The sequence below is a fragment of the Lactuca sativa genome, chromosome 6 (genome assembly GCF_002870075.4).
Source record: "Lactuca sativa cultivar Salinas chromosome 6, Lsat_Salinas_v11, whole genome shotgun sequence".
Classification (NCBI taxonomy): Eukaryota; Viridiplantae; Streptophyta; class Magnoliopsida; order Asterales; family Asteraceae; genus Lactuca; species Lactuca sativa.
In genome coordinates, this window is record NC_056628.2 from 15,376,844 (window position 1) to 15,393,288 (window position 16,445).

General features: G+C 34.9%; 1 protein-coding gene and 1 pseudogene across 1 annotated transcript; one reads left to right on the forward strand and one right to left on the reverse strand.

Moving 5' to 3' along the window:
* Window positions 1–708: 708 nt before the first annotated feature.
* Window positions 709–3,432, reverse strand: LOC111918742 (protein FIZZY-RELATED 2). Its single transcript, XM_023914362.3, has 9 exons — window positions 2,828–3,432; window positions 2,590–2,712; window positions 2,395–2,499; window positions 2,069–2,311; window positions 1,787–1,981; window positions 1,581–1,682; window positions 1,397–1,459; window positions 1,207–1,275; window positions 709–1,045 (listed from the first exon to the last, which is right to left on the reverse strand). The coding sequence occupies exons 1-9, from the start codon at window positions 3,287–3,289 to the stop codon at window positions 992–994; spliced, it is 1,416 nt and encodes a 471-aa protein (XP_023770130.1). The 5' UTR covers window positions 3,290–3,432; the 3' UTR covers window positions 709–991.
* Window positions 3,433–9,533: 6,101 nt separating this feature from the next.
* On the forward strand, window positions 9,534–15,408 carry LOC111918808 (butanoate--CoA ligase AAE1-like; annotated as a pseudogene).
* Window positions 15,409–16,445: the final 1,037 nt, after the last annotated feature.

A 16,445-nucleotide genomic window follows, 5' to 3' on the forward strand; every position in this document is an offset into this window, starting at 1 on the left:
CATTTTCTCGTAATTGTTGTAGTACTTGAGTTCACTCGGTTTATGTGGATGTATTTTTGGGGAACTGAACAATCACACATATAATAAAGTACACATGATATTTATGTGATTCATCGTGATCAATGAGATGGTGTCGCTTTCAATTTTCATAGACAAACCAGAAATTGACAAAGTGTTTTAGTGATAATATTAGTTGAGGGTTATACTTTATAGTAACATGAGTTGGTTATATATAGAGATTTCGGGTCTAAAATATGTCTAGGTATCCATATAAGTTCTCAAGATAATCCAAAAGAATACACTTAATATTTTACACACATGAACAATATGAATCAAATAACCAGATTCGTATAAGGAATGTTCAAATTCTTAGGAGAGCCAAAATATTTTGTATAATCATTATATACATATACACACCCAATTGTACAAAATATGAAAACATCATCTTTTCTATTATACACGTTTGCAATTTGCATATACAACATGACTTGTATTAGATAACAGACTAAAATAAATTCCAGTTACACATACACAAAATCGCCAGGTGACAGTAATAGCATCATTGGGCCACCTTGATGATATAGTAATGGCACCATCATTACTAGGTTAGAAAAGCTTATTAGATTTAGCAACCCACTCTTGAAAGATTTTGGTAACAATGTTATTTTATTTTTTTTGGAATTCAAGCTCAAAACTAAAAACCGAACATGTAAAAAGTTAATATTGGTATTAATATAAAAATTGTAGCATTGATAAGGTTATTTACAAAAAATCCAACAAGATCAAGAAACTTGAGCTTCACAAGTGAGGAGCAATAGGTCTATCATCTTTAAAGTTTAATCTTAATCCAGATCACAAACCTCTTCAATAATCTGACCTTTTTAGCTTCTAAATTGTCAACTCTTTCTGCTTGTGGTGTATTATATCATTTCAGTCATAAGCTATGACCAATTAACTTCTTTTTCACAACACATCAAAAACCAAAATCAGCTTAACGTATATGTGTTCTTCCAAAAGATGATGCTCCAATTGCACTCTCATTGTTCTGCATTCATAAATTCAATTACCAATTTTGTCATTATAAATAGTAGTACTAGTTATATGCTTACATGGGTGGTTTCTCATACAATCAATTCATGTAATTTTAAACTTGAATTCAAGTCTTTTTGACTCAAAAAGTCAACGTGTCAAAATGTTAAAACTTACCTGAGATTTAGGCGAAGGAAATGCATTCCAAAATCTAAGTGTTTCATCTCCAGCTCCAGTCACAATCGTCTGCATAACCAGTTATAATTTTAAAACCATCACACAATCTGTCAACTAGATTTAAACAACTTCAAATGAATTCTTTTCAAATTAACAATTAATTATATCATTATATATCATATTAGATTACCTGTCCATCAGGTGAGATTGCAAGGTAAAGAACTCTGTATGTATGCCCAGTAAGAGTAGCCAACTGCAATTCCATTCAAGATTCACATTTATAAGTAATCTTATACACACCCTTTTTCACAAAAGAAAAAAGTCAAACTTCCAATTTTAGAGAAAAAGTCAAACCCAGATGAAAAAGATCATACCTTTGACATATTAGGGTACTTCCAGACTATAATTTGATTCTGAGAGTATCCATGTGTGCTCACAAGTTCATTCCCATTCTTAGACCACACAAGATTACACACCTGACAAAATAACAACAACCCTTTTATTGGATTCAAGAAAAGATTTAAAAAAAGTACCAAATCTTGATTCCATTTTTGTATACAAAAAAAAAAGTTAGATTTACCTGACTACCGGTATCCACACAGCTCAGGTGAGAATTGGTGGTTGTGTTCCAAAATCTGATACACCGGTCAGCAGTGCCGCCACCGGAAGCCAAAAGTCCATAAAGATGTGGGGACCACGCAATTGCTTTCACAGCAGCAGTGTGTTCACAGTATTTCAAAACAGGTTGTGTTGAATGTTGATTCCAAACAAAAAGCTAAACACAATAAAGATTAATTCTCAACTTTGTATTATAAAAAAAAGATTGTTATTTTGTGGAAAGTGATTATAATTGCATACATACCCGATTATCGTTTCCCCCTGATGCTAATTCGCGATTATCATAAGACCATTTGAGTCCACACACTTCTGATTTATGACCATTTAACTTACTAACAAAATCTTGTTCTACACGTGGGTCCCGTTGAAGAACACTTTTATCACGGCTTCCTGAAGATAACATGGATGAATTCCAAGCCAAGGCTCCAACACGTGATCTGTGTCCTTCCATGGTTCTAACTTTCTTGCATCCAAACACATCCCATATCTGAATTCACAAACTTGGTTACATTTTGTAAAGAAAGTAGATTTTATATAATATAAGTTGAATAAGATTAATATAACATTTACCTGGACTTCTCCATTGCTAGTTCCAACTGCAAGAGTTGTTCCTTGTTGTGACCACCCAACTGAACAGACTGTTTCATCAATGCCCAAATCACATAATTTTGTAACCTGTGTTTTCATGGAGTTTTAGCTTTGAATGTTAATTTAGATGATCATGAAAGCATAAGTCAAAAGAGTTGATGATTTTGGTCAATTTACCTTACTACTAGAGGCATTCCATAAGTAAACACAATTGCTCAATCCCACAGCCAAGATATTATGAGAAGACCAATCTACAAGATTTAGGTAAAAATCATCTTGCAATGCTGGTGCATCTAGAACCTAAAATCAAATGATTAGGAGCCAATGTGAGCTTCTAGTACTAAAATCACCAAATGATTAGAACCCAATGTCATCAAGTTAACAAAGATTTGGAGTAATTGGCTGGAGTACTGACCTTATAAGGAGATCTGGGAACAATTCGTCGAGCTTTAGCAGGTCGATGACTAACCCCAGGCAACTCATTATCAAATCCAAACGGAGACAGCGAATGCAACGATTGCCTAGTCTCACTCTTGAAGCGAAAAATATTCCGGTTTACTGGATTAGTAGTAGTCACTGGAGAGTTCTTCTTATCAGGCGTACTGGGAGGAACGAATCCCAGATCCGACCCAAACAATGCCTTTCTCAAAAGGGCAGTGTAGGCGGCTGAGGAAGAAGAAGTGTCGTTGTCAGCGCCTCCGTCGGACGGTGGCGGAGTAGACAAGCCAAATAGGGCGAAATTGGATGCGGATCGAGAGGGGATAAATCGATCGCTGTAGATGGTGCGTGATGGAGATGGGTGGTAATAATTTAGAGAAGATGGGGTTGTGGGTTTTGGTGATGGGATTTGACAATGAGATGAAGATTCATCGTTCATCTTGGAGTTGAGTTTGTGGGATTGTTGATCGATCGTAATCGAAAGCGGCAGGCTATTTACCCGGGAATGGTAGACGGGTAGGAAAATTGCCGCGGAAAACAACAAACCATGGCGACTTGCCCGGCTGCCCGACGTTTACTTGTTGGAAGGATTCCGAAAAGGGTATATAATATATTACTGTTTTTTGTTTTTGTTTTATTTATTTATTTTTATAATTATTTATGTTATTATGATTTTACAATAAATTTACTGGTATCTCCGATACATATTTTTATATTTTAGGCTTTATATAACTCTAGGTAATTTTTGTTGGAAAGGGAACTTCCCCGCTACAAATATGAGCTTATGTCTCATGCCCTGGAGTCCTGCAGGCGAATTTCCATGGCCACAGAGATTTAAACATGGATCAATATGTTATCCACCATATCTTCCATATGTCTTATTAAGTCACTACAACCCAAGTGTTTAATTTTAAGTAAATTACAAGAATCATCATGTTGTTTTAAGTAATTTATTTTAAGTAAATTACAAGAATCATCATGTGGTTTTAAGTAATTTGTTTGTTCGGTCCATGTTTTTTTTGTATAGTTGTTATAAGACCATCCAAAACACCGTCCACGAATCGACTCATGGTCTACGTGGCTACGATCGTGGTCAGGTGTTTCCATGGTGGTTCGTGGTGGGAAGACGCAAGACAATGACCAATGCGAGTGTTTGGAGAATTCGACCGTTTGACTAGCTGTTCCGACGACCAATTTTTTATTTTTTACACAACAATTTTATCTATAAATACCTTACTATACAACCTCATTTTTTACACCATTATTTTATTTGTCACACAATTACACATAACCTTTTTACAACAAAAAACCATGAATCATAATCAAAATACCCCCCCCCCCCCCCCCCCAAAAAAAAAAAAAAAAAAAAAACTATTGAAACCGCAAATCGATAACGATTTTGTGTTAGATACAATTCTCCGCCAATTCCCGACCATGAAACCTCAAGTTGGTTTTGTGAATTTGCTCTGAATCGGTTCCCCTATTCAACAAACACCACTTTTCTAACAATAATTCCAACCTTTCCCGGCCTATCAACAACAATTCAAATAATATCAACCACAAGCGTCACAACCCCCTCATTCACCAGATTTTATTTTGGAAACGCAGCCTTCACCCCCACCACCTCAACCCAAAAAAAGGAAAAAACCCGGCTTGAACCAATACACTCGAAAGGGTACCATGGACAAAATAGGAAGAAAATAAGTTAGCGGAGGCATGGGTATTAGCTTCCCAAGACCCAATTAAAGAAGATTCACAAATCTATACTTGTTCCCGAGAGAAAGTTTGAGTGTGTTCCATGAGTTAGTGGGAGGTGACACTGAAAATCTTGACCAACTTAGCTCGAAATGGCGCGATTTGCGACTAAAATGCATCAAATTTGGAGGAATTTACAACCTCAAAAACTTACACAAAAGTGGGTCAAACGATTTTGATGTCTTTAAGGAGACCTTTGATCAATTTGAAAAAACAACACCAACCCGTAAAGGTTTTCTATATGTGAAACCGTGACTAAAATTGAAAGATGCTCCAAAATTGAAAGAGCAAACAGAAGGAACTTCACAAACAACTTTCAGTTCAAAGCGTTTAAGAAACCCCGATGCAACTTCCCAACAATCGGACGGACGAACACACATTGACATCAGTGATGATTGAAGACGAACAACCTCTTCGTCGGCCCGTTGGAAGAAATAAAACAAAAAAATCGGGTTCGTCGGCTTCGGGAGCTTGCGTTATCGATCATTTTGGAAACAAATTTGATCGATATGTCCAAATTCAAGAAAACAAGGCGGATATGATGAGTCGGGATGAAAAAAATTGATATGTTTTTATCGTATAAAAACGGAAGTATGATAACTATTTAAATGCATTAGAAACTAACCTTAAAAGGAAGCATAAAACCGACAACGATATACTTGTGTACTTTCTTGGATTCGGGATTGGCCTGCTTGAATATTCTAAAATTTTCTATTTTCTCAAACATTCCACGCATCAACCCCGAAGTATAGGTCCAAAAATACGTACCCCATGCAACCTTGCAATTTTCAATTTATTTATTATAATTAGGTATTATTGTATTTATACCCAATCTTTAAATGTAATATCTTTTCCAATCATGTATATTATCAACAAGCTTGTATACTGCCGCGGGAATGCCCGTTTTAACGTCCCGTCCATGGAGACCTTTCTACATAAAAACAAGCTGGATAAGCATTACAATATCTTCATCCTGAAGTGACAAATAATTCGAAGACATAATGTAGTCTTCTAAATCTTTCATTTGCAAACGTGCATCAGAAATCCAGGAACAACCAAGCACGAAGATTTGAATTTGGCCGATCTTTTTTTTGTCATGGAGTAAATCCACATAAGGACCAACTCATAAACCACAAATCAAAATATATTCAGTTTCACCAAAATCCAACTACATCCCCAGTATCTCAAAAAGAAACCTCCCAATTTCAAACATTTGCTGAGACCTTACTTCATACAACATCATCAAATGCACAAGTAAGGGGTCACCATGGGGGACAAGCATTCCTAAGAATCTTCCAAACGGTGAAACTTCAAATAATACTCGTTGCGATTGTGTTAGGCGCATAAAATAGTCTTTAATAATCGTACCCACCACACATTTTAAAGTTAAATGTGCTTTTTGATTGAGATCATTATGCTATAAAACATATACATTTAATTTCATATAAAACATTAGTAATTGAAAATAAAAAACAAGGTTTCAAAGTTACTTTTTCTAATTCAGTTTATGAAATAAATAGCAAATTACTTTTTATATAGTAATAAATAGTTCATATAAAAAGGTAGAAAGAAAAGGGGGAAATCCATTTTAGGTCATTCAGCGGATGCAACAGGTCATTTCGCGGAGACCCTTTGTGGAGTGGCCTACAGCTCCGCGGAGACCCCTATGCAGAATGACCTACAACTCCGCGGAGACTCATTTTTGGTCGTTTAATTCATTCCACAGAGGCAATACATCAATCCACAGAGGACCCTGTGCGGAATGACGTACATCTCTGCGGAATGCATCATCCCAAAATTCGAATGGCCTCTTAATCCTAACATCTACCAAATCAAAATATGTATATATTTATGGTAATCAATTGGATTTTCGTAACATTTGAATCATAAATATATACAATACAACATTAATCAAAAGAGAGAATGTGAGAAATACCTAGGAGCCGTATCCATCGGCGAAAATATTGGGGAAATTGCCCTCCATCGGTGTCGGATTTTGCTGTTTCAAGTCAATTTCACCGGAAAATGACTTCGTTTGATGTCGTTGTCGTCGGGTTTGAAGTCGTCGTCGGAAAAAAATCGAAATACCCTATCGATGCGGATAGAAGTTCGAAGTCGAAGAGGAATTAGGGGAAAATGGGGGACCAAAGAGGGGGACCATTTTTGTCAAAGAGGAGAGGGGTGAAATTACAAAAATACCCCCTCTATGCGGAGAATTCTTCGTTCCGTGGAGCCCCTGTTAGGTGCATTTCATGCATTCATTTTTATAGTTTTAGTTCATAAAAGTGCATTACATTTAGGTTTAAGCTCATGCATTTTGTATATTTTCGGGATTTTTCATGATGCAATTCCATTCACACGCTTTTAGGATATTTCAGGGACTTATGAAGTTTGGATCTTGTTGGAGGAAGTTATCAAGAGTTGGAGACAAAGTTGTAGAAGTTTTGGAGCTCTGAAGAGAAGAAATGAAGAATTTGGCTTCACAGGAGTTTACACGGCCGTGTAAATGTATACCTATAATTTACACGGGCCGTGTAAACGTATATGCAAGGACATTCTACTTCGAAGACCTGGAAGAATTAAGCATTCTACTTTTCTTGTTTACACGGCCGTGTAAATGGAACCCTTTGGTTTACACGGGCCGTGTAAACGTCTCGGCAGTTTTTAAAGTGGTTTTGTCTTCTTATAATTCAGACAATCAGTTTTGAGGGGGTCGATTTTGGGAGCAAAGAAGGCGATTTTCTAGAGGATTTTGGAGTTGATTAACACTTGGGAACATTTGATTTCATTTTGTAAGAACTTTAATTTCATTTTCTAGATTTGTGATCTTGTTCTAGTCATGAGTGGCTAGAACCCTAGTTTCTCCAACTTCATGTCTTGACTTTTTAGTTGTGATTTCAATCATGTGATTTGATGTTTGCTTCTAATTCCTACCTAGTGAATTTGATTTTGTTTCAATTGAATGTTTGATTCTAATTGTGATTCTTATTGGCCATTTGAATTAGGGTTAGGTCATTCAAGTTATCAAATTGAAAAATCCGTAATTGTTTTGTGAATTGAACTAAGTAACAAACACTAAATTGATTTCCATTGAATGGATTTAGTGTAAATCTTATTCACATACACTTTTACACTCCCGAGCTTATGAGGAGTATTGGGTGTTGTTGGGAACATTCACATAAAGCTTCATGCAATCTTCCAATCTAATTCTAAGAGCTTGTTTAGATTAGGTTAGTAAGGTTAGGATTAATCAAAGAGCTTGTTTTGGTTAATTATTGTGGTGAATGGAAAGTGTTAGAGCTTGTTAACACTTTCAAGTGCCAACTTAGGTGGAATTGAGTAGATATCATTTCATCCTTGGAATCACATTGTTAAATTGTCTTGCATAGAGTTGGAGTTCTCACAAATCCTGAATTTGTTTCATTTAATTGATCATTTAGTTATTGCTTTATCCTCTTGTTTAAATCCTTGCATACCAACCCCCCATTTATGTGACCATTATTGTACTTTCCGCAAAAAGGTATAAACACTTGTCCCGTGTCTCTGTGGATCGACCCTGCTTACCTTGTACTACATTATTAGTTCATAGTAGTAGTGTTTAAGGAGTCATTTGTACCCTTTATTTGTTAGGTTTGACACGCCTAACAGCCCCATAGAGGTTCCTCCGTGGAATGCATGACTTTACTCGGAAAAATGATTTTTCATGGATAAAATTTGAAATTCCCACCTCCCCTCCTCCCCCTCCCCCCAATAAATGACTATAGCCGGTATTTTCCCTTTTGTTGGACGCTATTATTGAAAATGATATTATTTTAGGATGCTATTGTTGAAAAAAAAAACAAATAAAGTAGGATGCTATTATTGAGAATGCTATTTTTTTGTAAGAAAAACAATGTGCGTTGTAAAAAAACAAATAAAATAGGATGATATTATTGTAGGATGCTATTATTGAAAAAAATAAAGTTGGATGCTATTTTTTGTAAAAAAAAACAATGTTGGTTGTAAAAAAAACAAATAAAGTAAGTGCTATTATTGACAATGAAAGCATAAAGTAAATCACTACAATAGAAAACATCAACATAATATAATTGTTTAAAATACAATGCTACAATTGAAAAAAAAATAAACAAAAAATACAATGTTATAAATAACAAAAATATAAAAAAATACAAAGCTCAAATATAAAAAACAATGTGTATATCTAATAGAAATTGTATCTGTATATGTTATAATTTTTCAGGTAATGACATCGATATGACTTTTGTTTTTGTACGCCATGGCTGCTGTTATGGAGCCAAGGACCCACCTCTCCCAGGCGGTAGAGGTGCTGGTCAGCATGAGCAGGACGACAAGTCTTATTATAAATTTTATTTACTATTTTTATTCAGTTATCATAAAATATTGTTTCTAATAATTTTTCATTATATTTGTAGCTGTGCCACACATGAAAGTCAGAGGAAAAATGAAAAACATTAAGCTTGAAAAAGCGCTCTTAAGCAATAAGGGAAAAATCGATTGACATGAACTGTAGTAGGGATATGACATATTATCCCATAGGAGAGCTAAATGATATGTTTACATGCGAAATTGGAAACATAATGTGGCGGATGGTCCCTTTTGATGAAAGAACTTGGAAAAAAGTTTCCCCAGCGATAAAGGATACCGTAAAGCAACATTTAGGGGTAAATTATTTATATATGAATATTTTATATGTTTAATTATGACTGGTTTTTATTTGACTACTTTGGTTTTGTTTTTGTAGACAAAGTTTGATTTTGATCGGATGTCCCAGGATCCACAGACTGCTATGTTGTTAGAGAGTTTTAAAACGGCTTTGTTAAGAGGTTATCAAGAGCATAAAACAACATATATTTTGAAACTCGGAGGGTATGAGGGTATCCCAAGAGCATTAGCCACCCCCAGATGATATGGAGGTTAATAATTGGAGGAAAGCAATTGAGTATTTTTTCCAAACGGATGAACACCTAGCTGCTTTGGTAAGAATCAAAAAAGTCCTTGAACTGCAAACGTCCGTGAATCGTGGGGGGTCAGCTCGTATAACAGTACTTTCTGTTAAAATGTAATGTACGATATATGTAATTATTTATTTAAAATATATTCTAATTTTTAATATTAAATAGAACCTAAAGAAAGTGGAAACGTTTCGCAAGGCTCATACCGAAAAGAATGGTGTATTTGTTAATGACCAAACGGAGAAACAATATGTAAGTATTTAATTATAATTTTATCATATAATTAAGTGTTTATTTATACTTAACTGTTAATCACTTTTGGAAAACACAAAATCTGTTAGTGGAAGAGCTCTTAAAACAAACGCAAGAGCCAGAAGGTGAAAGAGAGTTAACACTTGCTGAATAAAAAACTACTTTTGAGAGAATATTAGGTGAACGACGTGACCATATCAGAGGCATTGACCGAAAACCTTCCACTATCCCACTGATTGCATTGCCATCACAGCCACCACCACAATCATCACGACAATCACAGGTAAAACAAGATTATTTAATTTCAATAAATGCATGTTGATTTGGTAATTTTGATTTGTGGTGATTATTTGATAAAATGTATGACACTTTGTTTTTTGTCCCATATATCTATATAATAATCAATAAATGCATATTGATTTGATAATTATGTTTGTAATTGTGTTTATGTTCAAAGTGCAAGAAATAGCCATGTACTTTGGTTTTTTGTCTCTAGTTTAAAAATAACAATGTACTTTGACATCAATAAATGCAATGATGATTTGGTAATTGTGTTTTTATCCCAAGTGCAAGAAATAACAATGTACTTTGGTATTTCTTGTATTTAAGGTTCTTTAGCACAAAAAAGTATATTGTTTAATTTCAAAGTCTCATATATCTATATAATAATCAATAAATGCATGTTGATTTGATAATTGTGTTTATGTTTTAAGTGCAAGAAATAGTAATGTACTTTTTGGTTTTTTGTCCCTAGTTTAAAAATAGAAATGTACTTTAGCATCAATAAATACATGTTGATTTGGTAATTGTGTTTTTATTACAAGTGCAAGAAATAACAATATACTTTGGCATTTCTTGTATTTATTATGTGGTTGAAAAATCTTCGGGCAATGCTCACCAACCCGATGTTTAGGGAGGAACTTTATGCGTTTTTTCAATCGGGGAAAGATCAAGGAGGAAACGAGGGGAACATAGATGATGGTTCGTCAGATAATTAGTTTGTATTTTGTATGTTAGATTTGTTGTGATACTTTGATACTTTTTGGAATTATAACACTTTTGTTGTTTATTTTGGTATGAAATTATAACACTATTTTGTACCTAAGATGTCGTTATGTAATTTTTTGTGTGCATTTAATGTTGTTACGTATCATTTCTTTTTGCACCCAAAAGTGTTGATTTAAAAAAAAATAAAAAATGAAAGATGTTATTACCGAATAAACTATTACCGACGACATAATGAACTACCGACGGCAAAGTTATTAGCGGTGATAGAGTATATTACCGGCGACAAGAGCATTAGCGGTGACAAGTATCTTTGCCAACGATATTTTGAACAATAATGACAGAGTAGTACCGATGACTTTTTATTGACGACATGTCGCCACTATTGCCTTTACCAATGACATTTCTAGCTTTTACTGGTGACTTTTTCGCTGCTAATTCTCTTTTTTCTTGTAGTAGATGGTATGAGAGAGAGAGAGAGAGAGAGAGAGAGAGAGAGAGAGAGAGAGAGAGAGAGATTTCCCTCTTTAGTTCTTTTTAGGTTTTCAAGTTTGGACAAATTTTACAATAAAACTAGATAAAAACGATCACCCATCCAAAAAACTATAGTTTTAATTAAAATTAAAAGAAAATACATACCACATGAACATTTTTACGGTATAGTATATAAACTTAAACAAAATTTAATAATTAAATATGCACGTAGATCGGTGCCTAATTTCGATTTATACCCTAAAATTAAAAACATTTTACAAAGAGTGTATTGCAAAATGATTTGACTAGTCTAGTGAATAGCCCTAAAATTAAATGGGTGCATTTATTATTATTTTTCTATTTTGGCCGGTTGAGGCCGGGGCCCGGGGGACCAAAAGAAATGTATACTATATACTAGTGGTATACATGTTTTGAAAATATAAAAAAAAGGCAGTAAAACCTTGATTGCAACGAGTTTTCCTATCCCCATAGATAGGTCCGCCCTGGGAGATTGCATTGATATATTTTACTTTAAGGCCGTAATAATTTAATACAGTACTTGATTTCTTTTGATAATTGACAAGCTGGATTTCAAAAGGTAAAAAACATGCAATTGTGTTGTGTTATTTTTCTAAGAAACAACATTGCATAACAATTTTTGTTTGTTTATTAACATAAACCTAATAATTTATATATTGGGATTATTTAAATTTGAAGCTAAAGAAAAAAAATCTTTAGCATAATGAAATACTTTTGAATTATCCAAAAACGCCCACCAAACAATTAACTAAATTCCAGCCAAAAGTAATATTGTTGATCAAGGTAAGCTACATACTAGCCTACAACTAGTAACGTTTGATGATTGGAGGGGTGGATATCTACTTGTTTCATAGGGTTCTTGATATGATAACCATATGGATAAAACACCTTTTAATCATTTTAGGGGATAGGGCTCGACTTATTTCATTAAGTTCTAAAAACTCAAACTAAGCATACCACACAAACACAAGTCCACTTTGTTGTTCTTGGGAGCCTTCTCGTTTGAACATAAATACAAGCCTCTAACATTGCATTTTCAATTGAACAATCCGAGAAAAGTAATATCATACAGAATTTATATTGTATAAAGGTGGTATCTAATAACAAGATTATATTATAAGGTAAGATTTGGGTTTTTTGCTTACACAGATTATTGGATTACATGATAATATATATATATATATATATATATATATATATATATATATATATATATATATATATATATATATATATATATATATATATATATATATATATATATATATATATATATATATATATATAGTATGATGATTAATCAAGTCTTGCAGGATGAATCTTAAAACCTTACACTACAAGGGCTTCTCGTCATATCAAAATAAGGTATCGTGTATTTAAATGAAGGCCACTTTGGAATGTTTAAATTGTATGTGCATTGTAATTTTTGTCTTTTTCACGTTCTTCGCACCTAAGATAAGCCATTTGCTCACTATGATCATCTAATTTCTTTAGATGTGAACTTAAAGTTGTATTATGCATTAAACAAAAAAATCTTTCAAAACATAAAAATTGATATGCTGAAGTCTTACATGACACAACGAATAGGAATCATCACATGTTGATAAAAAACACATTGTTTTCCATCCTTAAAAATGTCTTATAGAGCATGTTAGAAGTGGTTAATTAATTATAGGTTGAATTTTAATAAATGTATCAATAAAATGTTTAAGAGGTTGAATGGTGAGTTATGTTTTTACAAATATTCATCCTAATATAAATAAATAATGAAATAACAATAAAAAATATCATATATCATGGTATATATATGAATCATTTTTACTTAGGCCAGGTTCAATTAAATCCAAACAAAATCAAGGGATAAGTTAAGGAAAGTCTCGAAATGTTAAGTATTTTATGAAGTTGATCCTTGCTAAAAATGTTAGGAAGTTAACATCTTTTTATCACATTTGTTTCTTCTCCTCTTTTGCTTTAAATAATTGATACGCCATGTTGTACTGATTTGATTCAGAATGGAGCAAAACCTATTTAATTAACCTAATTGAAAGTTTATAACTAATTACATGTTTTAGTTCTATTAAAACTCGCTAATACATAGATCTGCCACCCAAAAACAGCTCTCATGTTACAAGTGTACCAACATCACAGTGAACAAAATCTTCAAAAAGTCAAAATTAACACAGTTTCGCCCAAGTTCCACCACCACCACAACAAACCGTTCTTGCAAGGTTCGATGCGAGAACTCGTCCCAGGGCTCACGCTTGGATGAATCTGGGGACGAATTGCATGGAAAATCATGGCGATCACTGGAGGGTGTAGTCCACTGCTCATCAAATTACGTACCTTTATCACCCATTAGCTTCTTGGAGCGAGCAGCCAATATTTACAGCCACCGGACATCGGTGGTTTATGGGTGTATTACGTACACATGGGAAGAAACACACCGTAGGTGCGTCAAGCTTGCATCTGCCATTAACCATTTAGGGGTTTCTCGAGGCGACGTCGTAAGTTTTCTTTCTACTCATTTAGTAACCATTATACTAATCATTACTGAAGCTAAAGTTATGGAGTGCAGGTAGCGGCTCTAGCACCAAATGTCCCGGCTATGTTAGAGCTTCATTTCGCAGTTCCCATGGCTGGAGGCATCATTTGCCCTCTCAACAAACGTCTGGATGCAAATATGGTTTCAACCCTTCTCGAACACTCAGAAGCCAAGATCCTCTTCGTCGACTACCAATTATTGCATGTAGCTGAAGAAGCTGTCACTATTCTCGAGAAGATGGATTTAAAACCTCCTCTTATTGTCGTAATATCTGAACAAGACTCCCTGCAGTCTCCCTTGAAACCCACAGGAAAATACGAATACGAATACGAGAGCCTTGTGGAGAATGGAGTGACTGAATTCTCTATAATCAGACCAAATGACGAATGTGATCCTATCAGTTTAAACTATACATCTGGGACAACATCGAGGCCGAAAGGAGTAGTTTGTAGCCACCGAGGAGCTTATCTTAGCTCCATTGCTTCGGTGTTCATACGTGATATGCGAGAGATGCCTATATACCTTTGGACGTTGCCTATGTTTCACTGCAACGGGTGGTGCTTCACGTGGGGTGTGGCTATCGTTGGTGGCACTAATGTTTGCCTACGACGTTGCGATCCTAAAGATATATTTAATAATATAGTCCTTCACAAGGTGACACATATGGATGGAGCTCCAACTGTCTTGAACATGATTGTGAATACTCCGGTGACTGATCGGAAACCACTTCCACACGAAGTTAAGATCGTAACCGGCGGTGCACCTCCACCTGCGTCAATCATTTCCAAGATAGAGGAGCTAGGGTTTCGTGTATCTCATATTTATGGCCTCAGTGAAACGTATGGTCCAGGAACTTTATGTGTGTGGAAGCCCGAGTGGGAAGGGTTGCCTCGTGAAGAACAATTTAAGCTTCAAGCACGACAAGGAGTGAAAACTTTGGTGATGGAGGATGTCGATGTAAAAGATCCTGCAACAATGGAGAGTGTAAAATGTGATGGAAAATCGTTAGGGGAGGTTATGTTTAGAGGGAATGCAGTCATGAGTGGATACTTCAAGGATTTGAGAGCAACCGAAGAGGCTTTTGCCGGAGGATGGTTTCGAAGTGGTGATCTTGCCGTTAAACATCCCGATGGGAATATAGAAGTAAAGGATAGGTCCAAAGATATTATAATCTCCGGTGGTGAAAATATATGCACGATTGAGGTGGAAACTGTGATTTATAGCCATCCTGCAGTTCTGGAGGTTGCTGTCGTTGCACGTCCCGACGATCATTGGGGTCAAACTCCCTGTGCATTTGTGAAGTTGAAGAAAGGTGTTGATGTTGATGCTCAAGAAATTATTCAGTATTGTCGAGATCGCATGCCACATTATATGGCACCTCGAACTGTTATTTTTGATGATTTGCCAAGAAATGCGACTGGTAAGGTACAGAAGTTTGTGTTGAGGGAGAAGGCAAAGCTTATGGGTAGCCTTTCTGACCGGAAAGTATAAACCTCATTTCCAAGTTTTCATCAAATGTATGAGTGATTCTATCCATGAATTGGGTAGCGTCAAAAATCAAATAATAATGATAAATATTATGTCGTCTACGTACGTTTACATAACATGTTTAGAAATTAATATGGTTATTTTTGGTATATATTTATCAATCTTGGAATCAAAATAGGGTAAGTCTATCCATACTCTTTTTATATTCTAACAACACCCTAATTATTATATTAATTTTAATTTAAATGATTAAAACGATTAAGTAAGAATTTAACCTTTTTACTTTTACTTATAATGATCATCTTTTTCCTTACGATTATTAGCTAATAAGAAAATAGTCCGAAATGCTTATTATGAACACGTTCATGGTTTATGTGACCACGAACCACGACCATACACACCATCCCGCTTCTCTGACTGTTTCTCATGCTTTTCCGACTGTTTCTCATGATCCCACAACGTTCATGCTTCTCAGACTGTTTCTCACGCTCCAACGACGTTAATTGCATCTCTCTTCTCGATCTAGTCACGATTGCTAATGACTATAAACGATGGTTGAAGGTGGTTGTTCGCTGGTTGAAGGTTACCACCAGTTAGTGTGGTTGCAGACAGTTTTGTTCTCTATCTCGCTTTCTTTTGTTCTGTCTCTAATGGAAACATTTGTTGAAGGTGACAATTCGTTGGTCGAAGGTTACCACTGGCTAGTGGTTGCATCGGTTTGGTTCTCTACCAGCGGCATCGGTAGTTTGGTGGTTCAAGGTGGCGTTAAATAACATATTTTCTTTGATTATTGTTAATGCATTGCTTAATCTATGTTTTTATTTCTGCTTATATAAAGTATTGTGGTTTATTGGTTGTTGAAATGGATTTAATGGTGTTCCATGTTCAATGCAATTATAATCTGTATTTTGTTCATAATCTTACAATTTAGTGTTTTTAAAATAAGGGGATATGACTTATCAGGATAATTACCTTTTCGTTTTGTTCACATATGAGTAACTTCCTTATTTTGTACACATCTAGGTAATGAACCTGTTCAAAGTGTTCACATATAACCATTATGATCG